This window comes from Punica granatum, chromosome 3, assembly GCF_007655135.1.
Source record: "Punica granatum isolate Tunisia-2019 chromosome 3, ASM765513v2, whole genome shotgun sequence".
Taxonomy (NCBI): Eukaryota; Viridiplantae; Streptophyta; class Magnoliopsida; order Myrtales; family Lythraceae; genus Punica; species Punica granatum.
The window spans coordinates 37401114-37414671 of NC_045129.1; the positions used below are offsets into that span (position 1 = coordinate 37401114).

General features: G+C 38.9%; 1 protein-coding gene across 11 annotated transcripts; it reads left to right on the top strand.

The window, feature by feature from the left end:
* The first annotated feature begins 145 nt into the window (after positions 1-145).
* Positions 146-8539, top strand: LOC116200220 (cytochrome P450 CYP749A22-like). Of its 11 annotated transcripts, none has more exons than XR_004155696.1 (10): positions 146-628; positions 913-1136; positions 1232-1464; positions 1716-2094; positions 2448-2887; positions 4741-6148; positions 6376-6597; positions 6710-6939; positions 7188-7731; positions 8107-8539. XR_004155696.1 is itself a non-coding variant. In XM_031531016.1 (7 exons), coding segments are annotated over exons 1-6 (1596 nt in total). In that variant the 5' UTR covers positions 146-309; the 3' UTR covers positions 4742-4786; positions 8107-8539. The 11 variants fall into 11 exon arrangements, 2 of the variants coding, with proteins under 2 accessions (XP_031386876.1, XP_031386875.1); XR_004155697.1 differs by having other exon boundaries at positions 7229-7731; XR_004155694.1 differs by having other exon boundaries at positions 7232-7731; positions 8096-8539.
* The last annotated feature ends 5019 nt before the right edge of the window (positions 8540-13558 follow it).

Here is a 13558-nt window from a genome sequence, read left to right on the forward strand (position 1 = left end):
AAAAACCCATTATAGGGTACCAAAACAGCCCAAACTGCTATCTAATTCTCGTACTATTCTTGGTGTTTGTACTTTGTATATATGTCGTGGTCAAACTGAACAACCTGACATCGAAAATAAGCTTAGCCTCTGCTCTATTGCATAGATTTGCTTTGCTAAGCTCATTGCTGACGCCTTTCAACATCTCTACCCTTTTGTCCTCTGCCGATCAATCCCACCACATGATTACAAAACCTGACGGCCTCTGCCCGGCTTGTCTTCATCTTCCCAACACATATTCCACTTCCCCATTCAATCAGTAGTTCTGTAATGGATCATTCTCTTGATTTCCTCGTGGGGTCGACCAGCGTGGTGCTCTTCTCGAGCTCTGTCCTGGGTCTGGTATTGCTGTCCCTCTGTTTGGCTCTAGCAAGGCTCGTGTACAAGCTATGGTGGAACCCGATCCGAATACAGAGGATGATGGCTGCTCAGGGAATAAAGGGTCCTTCCTACAGGTTCCTCCATGGAAACACCAAGGAGATCTTTACGATGAGAAAGGAAGCCATGGAGAGGCCCATGGCTAGCCACCTCTCTCATGACGTACTTCCTAGGCTTCAGCCCCACATCCGTACTTGGGTCGACACTTACGGTATTAATCTATGTTCCTCTGAGCAACCATCACTTGATTGCTCTTTGTAGTGAAGCATACACGAATTTTTGCTTTCTCACCAGAAAGTATGCTCAGTCCAATATTTCTTAGTGTTTGGGATGGAGATGAGAACAGAAACTCGTGTTGTGGCTCGTTCTTTGCTGAATATGATACAGAGAAACGTAAGAGAATGTCCTTATGGAATTCCGTTGTGGAAAGCGTTTCTCCGGACACCTTTTTCATTGAGTGTGTGTAGATGTTTCAACTGTTTGTTAATTATGCAGGGCCGAATTACCTGTACTGGTTTGGTCCTCAGCCTCAACTGGTTGTCACAGAGCCTGAGATGATCAAAGAGGTTCTAAACAACAAACATAACAACTACCAAAAGATCAAAACCTCGGGCTTTGCAAAGAAGCTCCTGGGTGATAGCCTGGTGACTTCGGCAGGAGAAAAATGGGTGAAACAACGGAAGCTGGCCAATCACGCCTTCCATGGCGAAAGCTTAAAAGTAAGTCTTTAGTGTAGATGGGTGTATTTGAAATTTCTTTTACATGAAACATGTCTTTGAGGATCTTCTAATAATATGGGGCGCATGGTCTGTAGAGTTCGTTTCCAGCAGTGGTGGACAGCGTTCATATGATGCTCGAAAAATGGAAAGATCATGAAGGCAAAGAAATCGAGGTCTTTGAAGAGTTCATATTCTTGACATCAGAGGTCATTTCGAGAACGGCGTTCGGGAGCAGCTACGTCGAGGGCAGAAATATTTTCGAGATGTTGAGAGGGCTGGGTGTATTAACATCCAGAAATGCTTTCAAACTGAGGCTTCCTGGCATGAGGTTACCAAAATTTATCTTTACTAACCTATCGATGTTCTACCAATCAGTAACTTGATTGAACCTAAATCCAGTTTGTCAGATAGCTTGAGGACTGACTTCACATTATTTGTATCTGTTTAGAAATGTGACACGACTTGAGATTATGTATTTTCTTGTTTCCCATTCCCTTTGGTATGTCAAAATTGACAAATACTTTAGATTTTCACAGCTAAACACTCATTATTGCTCGAACTGTGCATTTGTCTGGGCAGTAAGATTTGGAAAACAGCAGATGAAGTCGAGGGAGAGAAGCTTGAGAAAGGAATACGCGATGCTATATTACGGATAATCAAGAAGAGAGAGGAAAAGATTGCTTCTGGGGAGTTAGATGGGTACGGGAATGACTTCCTAGGTTTACTCATGCAGGCTTTTCTTGAAGAGGACAGGAACGAGAGAATCACAATTGACTACGTGGTGGATGAATGCAAGACGTTTTATGTAGCCGGACAAGAAACAACAAACACTATGCTCACATGGACGCTGTTCCTCCTTGCGGTTTATACAGATTGGCAAGAAGAGGCAAGGAAGGACGTGCTCAATGTGTTCGGCCAGCGAGATCCGTATCATGATGGCGTCACCAAATTGAAGACAGTAAGAAACCTCTATATCAAATCTTAGTTATATTCGCTGTGGACGTGAATCCATTGGTTTCATTCATTTCTTCGTGAAAATATGTCCTTTGTTGGAAAAATGTTATATATGTTGAAAGTAATGCCGGATAGGACTTTAGAACAAGAGATGAATGCAAAAGGTTCCATATCCTTCGTATGCTCTTGTTTCAAAGAAGGGAAAATGAGAAACAGAAAATTGGAAACACTTTCCAGTTTTTTGGAAGCAAACAGGGGGTTAGTGTGCTCTTGCTGTCTGTGCTTTCATGTTCGAGTTCTTTTCTTCAATGAGTGAAAACATTCCCCCATTGTCGTAATTCCATCTTTATTATGCAGATGACCATGATCATCAATGAGTCACTACGACTGTACACTCCGGTGACTTCACTGACCCGAGAAGTTAGCAGGCAAGATAGGCTCGGGAAGCTCGTCGTTCCTGCCAATATGCATATTTTCATTGCAAACCTCAAGGTCCATCATGACCCTCAAATATGGGGAGAAGATGCTCATCTCTTTAAGCCCGAGAGGTTCTCAGAGGGTGTTGCTAAAGCCACCAACAATAATCAAGCCGTCTTCCTGCCATTCGGGATGGGGCCTCGGAACTGTGTGGGGATGAACTTTGCAATCACCGAAGCGAAAACTGCCCTTTCCATGATTCTCCAGCGGTATAGCTTCACACTGTCCCCGGCCTATGTTCACTCACCGACTCAGATCCTAACAACTCGTCCACAGCATGGAGTTCACGTGATTCTTCACCCTCTTCATAGGGAAGAATAGTAAGTTTCGCTGCTACTCTCTCTTCTTTATATAAATCAGTTTTTAGAGCTGTAAAGATCGTAAAAGAAAAGTTTATACATAAGTCCAGAGTCCAGCTTTAATTGGCGGGAGAGTGAAAATGGAGTATCAAACTTCATTTATAATATAGAAGATGGTGAAATAATCACAAATAAGTAAGACGGTGCATCGGATGGCCATTTTGATTATATCTGATATAGCATCTTCAGTTTTAGGAGCTCATGTACTTGAGTGAGATATTTGATCAAATTCCATTTTGTTGATTAGTCTTTGCCCTCTCTCATATCTGTGGGTTATTCTCATGTTCAACTTAAATTGACACTTGCTGATCAATTCCCTTTCGTACAAGAGTATGGCTTATGGAAAAGGACACGATAAATTTCACCTGTACATTAGTCTTCATTGGTACAGCAACCACGAAAGGAGAAATGGAAATTAAGGAAAACGCGGTGCTATGATACCAAAGACCTCAGTGGACTATGTCATGTGTTCAAGAATCAAGAATTCACAGCAAAATATCTTGTGAAAAACTAGGCAGGCATGAAAATACTCCATGGACTCCATGGAAGTAGTTATCACTCAACTGAATTCGTATAGACCGTCACATCTTGTGTCATACTGATAGGAAAAGAATCAAAGTGATGAGGCCCCATTGAGAGTTATCCCAGTGCATCACTTGTTTCCAACGAAAGCATAATAGGCCAGAGTGACTCATTAGCACTTGATTGTTTACCAAAAGTTAATAAAGAAAAGTATACATTATTATCTGGTGCAAATTGCACCCAACCGACAGTTGCAAATGTTTATTACTAATTCCATAATCTATCTATTCAACATTATTATCGTATTGCATCCACATCCCATCCAATCCTCTTGAATGCGATGCTTATTCTGTTTGAGTTAACATATGCTCGTAGTGAAATGAGATTCGCTTTGAAGAAAGTCACAGTCCAATAATTCAGCAAGTCCGAACTTAAAACTAACCTTTAGCCCATAACTTTTTACAAATTGGGCCTCCTTCCGTAGACATCGTTGGTATGTTCCTTAACCAGCTTGGACATGGAGGAGAGTTTTTAGTAATTTAAGGAAGAAGGCATGAATCCTGATAATAGCGATACCGAAAAGGAGCTGCCATCGCAATGCTTTTCTGACGTGGAAAACGAATATGATATGAGGTATAAAACTTGCTAGATTTATACCTCATATTTTATTATTCTGTTTCTTTTTTATTCCGTTTTTATTTTTCAACTAAATTTGGCTGGATATATGAAGGGAGATTGATATCTCTCACCTTCATATTTTTATTTATTTATTTAGTAGGACGACGAGGGTCCAGGGGAGTAACAAGTAGGATTAAATAGATGTTTCTTGATTTTGCAAAGAACAATATTTTGCTAACAATTTTTATTTATGGAAATTTTAGAAAATTCCTTGCCCCTCAATTTTTATTTATGAAAGATATTCATGAATATGTTGATCACTTCCTGCTCGTGTTGGTTCTAATTTACCGGGATCGATTAAAAAAGTGTATTTAATACTAAAAAGAAAAATAAAAATTAGTCACTCTCGGGTTAGGTTGAAGGGTAAGGTTGAAGTAGAAAGAGGCTAATAATAACTCGAATAACTATAGGATCGCTGGCTGATCAAAATTATTGAGGAAAATCTAGATTATACAACACATTTTTTTTTGACTTTTTTACGAGAGACGAGGCAATATATTTTAATTTAATGTCGTTAAATAGCGCAGAAATTTTGAATCTTCTCATCATATTGCATAAGGTAAATTTTTCATGAAAATGTGACGGAAAGCTGACATGACAATTCACGTGTGCAGGAGTAGCCAGCTGCAGATGTTACGTCTATTTAAAGAGTTACATCAGGTAACACTTCTTTTCTTCTTTTACTGTTTTTGGATTTTTGAAAAATTGACATCGCCGACCTCCGGTGTTTATCGGCATGGCTACCCTTGCAAGGCGCAACCCCCACCAAATGAGAGGGGACAAATAACCACCCCCCAACAAACTTCTTTGTCGACTTATATCTTACCTCAGCACGCAGCTAGAGCTATAAATACCTTGCACGCCCAGATTCGGTTTTCTATCCCAAAAGAGGCCTATGAATTTAACATAAGGCAATAAAAAATCTAAATAAATAAGGATACATGTAATTCCGCTAATGAGGGTTGGATTCGGCTCAACCTTTCCCTCCACATGCTCAAACATGACACACGTTCTGCCCTCCCTCACACAGATCACCCCTTGCCAGAATTTTGTCCAGTTCTCATACCTCCATCGTACCCCGCCAGGCACACTGCCTCGTGAGGACCGTTCCTCACCATGTGTTGAAGGAAGTTCAACACAATTACCTAAAAAAGGGGTCAAAATTAACTATCCATAGGAAGAAACGTCGGAGGGATTCATTGCAGTTTCATCATCTTGACAAGATCAATAAAAATCGGAAAAAAAGTTGTTCTAGAACGTCAAGCTTGACATGTAAAGTTGTTTCAGAAGATATATTTGACTTCTCTGGGGCTGCCAGGAAAAATAAACCTGCACGGATTCCGGAACGGGAAAGAGTTGAGACTAAACTTGAAAGAATCAACTGAATCCTTGTTTTAATCCCTAGGGAACGAAAGAACCACTGCTGTGTAATATTCGATTTCAAAGCAAGGGACGTTATAACGGAGCTGGACCGTAGGTAGCAATTCGAACGTGTTCGATGTCTATGGGACAGATGTGCTCAAGGCTGAAAAACCAACTCAACTCAACTCAACAACCTCTCTCTAGGTCAAGGAATACAGACAAGTGAACGTTTGGACATAACTCCAAAATTTGGGAGTCCTCTGTGCTTGGCTGCTTTTCTTCTTCTTCTTCTTCTTCTTCTTCTTCCTCCCCCAAGCATATTCCGATTGGACAGAAACTGTCATTTACCTCATGAGGTCGAACAATGAGGTCATGGTGTTCCTCTCCAGCCCCTTGTTACTGTCGGGTCTGTCACTGCTGTCCCTACGTTTGTTCTCTTCTGAGGGTTGTGTACAAGCTATGGTGGAACCCGATCCGGATAGAGAGGATGATGGCAGCTCAGGGATTCGAGGGTCCACCATACAGGTTCCCACATGGTAACACCAAGGAGATCCTTCGGATGAGGAAGGAAGCCATGGGGAGGCCCCACGAGCCGCCATCTATCTCACGACATACTGCCCATCATTCAGCCCGACATTCATACTTGGGTCAGCACCCGTGGTATTAATCAAATCAAATACAAACTCATTGATATGTTGAAGTCGATATTTTTTCTTATCGTTGACTTGGCGATGAAGAGTTATTTTCATTATGGCTGGGTACGGAACATATATGGATAAACGGAAGAAAAATTACTCATGGAATTCCATGACCGAAAAACTATATTGCTTGACTTGACACCTCGATATCAGATAGTGTAAACTTCTAACTCTTTGTTGGTTATGCAGGGCCGAAATACCTTCGCTGGCTTGGTCCTCAGCCTCACCTAGTTGTACTGAGCCTGAGATATCAAAGAGATTCTAAACAACAAAGATAAGAATTTTGTGAAAATCAAACCCTGAGGCTTTGTTAAGAAACTTGTAGGTGATGGCCTCGTGGTGTCGGAAGGAGAAAAATGGGTGAAACTTCGAAAGCTGGCCAATCATGCCTTCCATGGTGAAATCCTGAAAGTAAATCTATATGGTGTAAATTGGCGTATTATGTCACTATGTTAAGTGGTTAATCACCCTTTGGGCTTAACTATCTGGGATCTGCTAATGATATGGAGGGCATGTTCTGCAGAGTTCAGTTCCAGCTGTTGTCGACAGTGTTCATAGATGCTGGAGAAATGGGAAGATCATGAAAGTACAGAAATCGAGGTCTTCGAAGAGTTCATATTGTTGACTTCGGAGGTGATCTCGTAAACACATTTGGAAGCAGCTATATTGAGGGGAGGAATATTTTCAAGATGTTGAAGGGGCTGAGTGTATTAGGAGCCAGGAATGCTTTCAAAGTTAGGCTTCCTGCATAAGGTAATTTACCAAAATTCATTTCTTATTAACATCACGACGTTCCACCACTGAATAAACTTACCGTCTCGATGTTCCACCATCGAATAACTTGAGGGCACCTGAAATCCTGTAAATAGCATTTCGCAAGAGGATTGATTGATTTCACATTCATTCAGATCCGTTGCCTAATGCATTGTCCTCTTCTCGTCATAGAATGCATATTTATAAGTGCGACTCGACCCTAGACTAGGCATTTTCTTAATTTGCAGTTCGGGGATGTTTCAATACCTAATCAAGAATAGGACCTCAGCAGGCTGAAACTGGCAAAAGATTTTGACTTGAAGAGGCCACAGAAGAGGAACCTTGTGGAAAAATCGGGAGCAACAGGCTTGGTCTCCTCCTTAGGACCCGCCTTTTACTTGGAGTACGGACTTCCTGATTGATTTCTGATGGAATCTATGGTCCTAGCATCAATAGGGCATCCCCAATGCGTTCTGAACACTACCCTCTTCCCATTTGTTGTGACTACGGCTCTCATGAGTGGGAGGCCGCTCTCCCGGAAAATCTGGGTCACATCCAAGAGAAGGCCGACTGTGTCTTTTGTGCAGACATCCAAATTCAAGTCCTGAATTGGAGAGACGACATTTATATGAACATTTCCAAGCTTAGACTCCAATCGACAAATTAAACAGCTCTCAAGCTAAAATCATCTAACCTCGGATACCCATCTTCTGATGGCAGCTTTTGGCACCGCATCAACCTCTGCCTCTCCGCATCCGTTTACATGGGTGGCCCATCTTTATGCCTGATATGGTACTCCTCTGATCCATACATCGATTCAATCAGCCGAGGTGTAAAAAAAATAAAATAAATATTTCGAGAAATGAAGAAAGAACATATATGTAGATCCATGTACATATTCGTGGTAAGCTTCTGGACCTTCTGCATCGATATTTCCATTTTAAACCATGTACCTCCGTCAATTACAGACTCATTGCATCTAACAGAAGCTTAGGTCTATCTGTGCTCCAAATAATTACCACCGAGTAGTCTTTGTCCCACTAGTTATCAATGCCCATTCTCCCTCCGTAACCTTTTTTTGTCATCCTCTGAGACCTCATCGTGGTCAGACCAGTCGTAAATCGTAATCACGATCATTTAGCATCATCTGGTGTAGCTGCATTGCAGGGTGGTGGACCCGATGGGAGACCTTGTATCAGCATCTGTAACGTGGATTATGGAAGCTGCTCGAATGTTGTGGGTCCAGACCTCTCCTCTCCGCTCACTATGTTGCAGCTGAGATCAGTGAGCACAGCATTCACATCTGAGAGACGGCCAGGTCTGTCGCTTCCTAGCGGTTCGATTGTCGTGTATTCGATGGATGGCTTGAGGCCTATTGATATACTGGAGAATAGGATGCTCAGTTCTGGGACAAGCACCTGAAATCCATAGAAGAAGTATTAAGAGACGACAAGCTTCAAGTAGGCGAAACTGGCAGAATGAAAATTTGTTCTTCGCTCATAGTCTACCGAAAATAAAAGCTGGAAATTTACGTGGGACCTATTGCTTGTTTTCTCCAAAGGTCCTGATATCGTGAAGCATGGGTCTGTTTTGATTTTCATGTGATGTTCTCCTAATTATCGTTGTCCTTGGACAACAGCTGAAATTGGGCACCAATTGAGGACTCACGTTTCTGACATAATCGAGGACATCTTCATCTGTAATCTTGGTTCCATCTTGATCTGTAACATTGAACACTGGAAGAAGACCAAATCAGAGTGTCCAGGCAAGAAAGATCTTGAAGAGCAAAGAAACAAGAGAGTAGACTTGTGAAGGAAGAAAACCAAACCGTCCATAAACCATCCACCATCAGAGGCAATGTACGCTTTCTTGGCAATTAGATTAAGGCCTGCAAGACTTGCACAACCTTGAGAAGTATCCCGTGACTCTTGTTGCTATTTACCTGCAAAACTAGGGAGTACTTACAAAGAAAATCGTACAAGGATGCAGAATGATCAATTCAGTTCCAGTCAGGACTTGGGAGCAAATGACAGATTATGAAACACATACAACACATCCGTATTATTATTATTATTATTATTATTTTGGAGAAGTGTTTATCTATCATTCCACCATTTGCATAAAACTGTACATCAGTTCATTAGAACCCCAATTTAACAAAAAGAGACTGGGACCAAAAAGGGAAAAGGCCTATACTTTGGTTCTTTGTGCTGGCCACGAGTTTGTGATACCCAAGCCTGTGAACTCATTGAAAGAGCTCCCGGTTTGGTGGAAAGGGAAAATGTCGATACTATCCTGTGGAACTCTAAGCCTTGGATAGCTTTATCACTTCTCAAGTGTGGCAGAACCTCGGGCCCAAAAAGCTGAAGGTATTTTGGCACAAACTCCTTCGGTTCGCAGGTCATGTACCGCGCTTCTCCTTCATTTCTTGGCTTGCTATACTTGATAGACTGAGCATCAAATCAAGATTGGCAAATGTTGAGTTATGGAGCCTGAAGTTGTGATTCCATATCAGCCCATTGGTGATGTAATTAGGGTGATTCCCTTTATAAGTAGCAGTTTATATCTCTTATAACCCTAATTCAAAAAAATAATAGAATACCAAATCCTCTGGAATCTACCAAGGAAGATCTTTTCTTCTTCACCAAATAACCGAAAAATCATGTTTGAACTTGAGAGCAAGAGGAACAGAGCAGGAATGGCGAGAAACCACGCGCTCCCATTCTGATTCTTCAGGGAATTGCTCTCAAGGATTATTGGGTTTTTTTTTTTTTTTTATCATGAGCAGGGATGGACCGAGGGGTTGTTGCTGGGGTGGCAGTTGTCAATCTCTAGAATTTTTGCACCCTAAGGAAATTTTCATATAATTCTTTGAATTTTGATAAAATTTCTTATATCCGCCCCTCCATCTCGGAAAAATTATCTTACTATTCGTTTCTAAAATCTCACCCCCTACGCGTACACAATTGTCTACCCGTACGGGGCATAGTTGCCGGGGAAAATCAATTACTTTCCCACTAAGTTACGGTTCTTGTGAACTTCGTATTGAATTGGTATCAACAATTAAGCACGTTCCTTTTATGACCTCGATCAACTTTCATGGTAGTTTAAGAATCAAGATTTCATCATCGAAATAAAATAATAGAGATTTCAGTCGGACTAGTAAATTACAATACGATTGCACGATTCTCATGATCAATCCATTAGTTTTATATGTCTCGAAAGATGTCTAATCTGCGAAGGGAGTAACGTAAGTCTGTTGTTATCCACAATTGTTCGTCGTGAGAAAAAAAAAATGGCCCAGTTCTGGGCCCGAAAACCCGAACTTTGAGAGTTATAAAAAAGGCCCAAAACATCAGCGCAGATTTTCATAAAAATTACAACTAATCAGTAAAACATTATCCTATCGAAATCATAAATTTCCTATATTTCACAAGTACAATTTCGTCCCCAAAAATAAAATACATGAATCTGTTTATGCACTCTGATATCCAATTTCATTCAACTTTCCAAGGAACTCATTTGGAAAATACAAAAAGCGAATCGACATTCTAGTGAATAATACACATATAAATTAGCCCACACGTGATTTTAATATCCTCAAAAACAATAATAGCATATGGATTTTAGATCCTCCCTGGCCCTTCTCAACTCCCTAGTCACAGTGACGACTCCACATCCGACAACCTGACTCAAGGCATCTCAGATATGACTAATCTCCTCAAAACTCGTTCGAACATATCTCAAATATCACTCATAATATTCAGAATCAATTCACATTATTTAAAAAATATATGCGTGACTCGAACACTAATATGGTCATTACAATGAGAATAGATTACTCATTATGCATGGCTCGCCTAAATTTCCAATGAGAACATGAAACGCTTCATACTTTCATATGATTTTTTCCCGAAGGTCTCGTTTGGTATGCGGTAATGGAATGAAACGGAACGGAATGGATTCTATATAGGGAAATGTAATAGTATTGAGTTAAAAAATGTGATTTTCTTTAATGATCATCGTAAAGGAACATAATTATAATATAAAACTTATTTACTAAGATATCATGTTATATACATTTTTAGATATATAATTTTAAAAAACATATATGATGGTTCACAATATATAGTATGAAATGATGGAATGACAATTTCTTTTTTTAATTGAGGGAATGGTTATTCCATTAAAATGAATGAAAAAGATGATAATGAGAGAACGGCATGTTAAAAAAAAAAAAAGAGAGAATCCAGCTATGACCCAAGCACTATAGATCTTTATGGACCCAATACGATCACGATCGGCCATCCAAACAGCAAGTGTGTGGGCCTAATGCCTTATAGGCCACACCTTATTTTATGCCTTTTATTGAATGTATAAATTTAAAATTAAATGTAATAGGTTTACAAAAGATAATTATAATCCAGATTGTTTACCAAAGATAATTATAGTCCGCATATTCATAGATAATTAAGTATGTATATTCATACATGGTAGGAGACGACACTAAATCCCTTTATATACCCAGGCTTGACCTGTGCCTTGGGCTTTCGATTTGCAGAACAAAAATTCTTCTTTAAAAAAAAAAAACACCATGCACACACTCACAAAGCAAAATCTGAGTGAAAATAACAATGATCTTATAAATCTGAATATAATACTAACAATAATTTTACAAATACAAATTATCATGAAGATATATTTTATATATTTATATTATACGAAATATACAAAGCCAGGCGGATCTTACACGAGATCTAAACCTGATCTCATCTTAGCACAGGTCGGGCCTGACATGGTGCAAGCGGATTAGATCAAACAGTTACCTGCATGCTGGGTCGAAATTGCCATTAATAGTTTTCTTTTCTTTCTTTTTTTTTTTTAATTGCAAAACCTTATCTCAGTTCTTTCTTATAATGTTATCATGGCTAAGGATTATTAGGCTCCAATTGGCTTTGGAGTGGAATTATTTCCAATCCATTTTACTTTTTTTCACTTTAATAACACAATTCAATCATTATTTTTCCCATTTTTCTTCAATTTTTTTTATCTTAACTACCATTTAATTCAATTTTTAATACTAAATTTTGCCAACTATTCATTACTTTTTTTACAATTCAACAACATAATCATAAATTTTTTTTTATCTTCTTCCCCAACCCCATTATTACAACTTCACTTAAATATATATATATATATATATATATTTTCACCAACATATTTATTTGTCTTTGACCTATTTCAATGGGAATAAAATTGAATTTCAAAATTTAACTCTATTACGAAACGTACTTTGCCCACACTAATATGGGTCGATTCAAGCGGTTCGACACTTTTTTTTCCTTAGCAAATTTTGAGGTTCAATCAAAGGAGGTGTAACACAGTGGCGCACGTCTCGCCTGGTAACCAAAAGATTGCAGGTTTGATATTTAATGAGACTACATGTGCCCTTTATTAGATATTAAGATTTCTATGACATTATATTAGGCCATGGGCCTCATTGTAACAAAAAAAAAAGATATTAGATTCAATTCTTGGGAATGAGAAAATCTAAAGATTGATAGAGTTTTACCCCTTAGTGGCCCAATCCAACTCGAACTAGATTAATTGGGATCCATTGGGATTTTCAGATAATTAACATAATGCAAATTGAGAAAAAAAAATCTTTTCCGACCGTGGAAACAGGAAATTTCCAGGACCTCTAATGCATTTACATTTAAAACAGAGCTTGAGAAACTTACACCAAATGAAGATTGTAAATACAAATTGAATGAACTATATGAGGTGTAAGGAGCATGAAACTATGACTTCTTTATGGACAGGAAGCACATGAAATCATGATTATGATAGTATAATTAGCTTTATAATTTCTAGCTATATATCCTTTCTTTATAATTGGTCATGTTTTGTTTAATTCGGTTCGACATTGGTGAGGATTGAACTCCTCACAGCGGTAGGCACGCATTGGCACCCGGTGATGGAGGTTTCAGGTGCGGGACAGAATTTCTAGGAAAAAAGGGGGGGGAGGATGGAGATCCTAGAGCGTGAGAAAGTCTAGAGGAAAAATCTGCATTTGAATAAGGAGGTAGCGGTATTTTATTTGGCCTCAGATGTATGAGGTTTCTTCGAGCCCTAGGATCCGACTTGGATCGATTGAACCCCACAGATCAAATTAGGGTAAAGTTTACAGCTGAGTTGGATTGAGGCAGCAGTGATACTGTCCATATCACACACCATAAAATCGTGCTTATAATTGCGTTTGATAATGAAGTTAAGTTTGGTTTAATTTGATTTAGTTTGATTTGATGAGATAAAAGACAAAAGTAGTTGGGGAAAAAATAATGATTGTGTTGTTGAATTAAGAAAAAAAATATTGAATAGTTGAGAGAATTTAATGATTGTGTTGTTTTGAATAAAAAAATATTGAATAGTTGAGAGAATTTAATATTAAAAATTAATTATAATAATATATAAGAAAATATAAGAGAGAACCTGAATAAAAAAATAAAAAAGTATAATTATGTTATTAAATTGAGAGAAAATTAAGTTAAATTAAATTAAATTCGATAATCGAACAATCTTTAGTTTCCAATCTTTTTTTCACTTTTTATGAGATTTA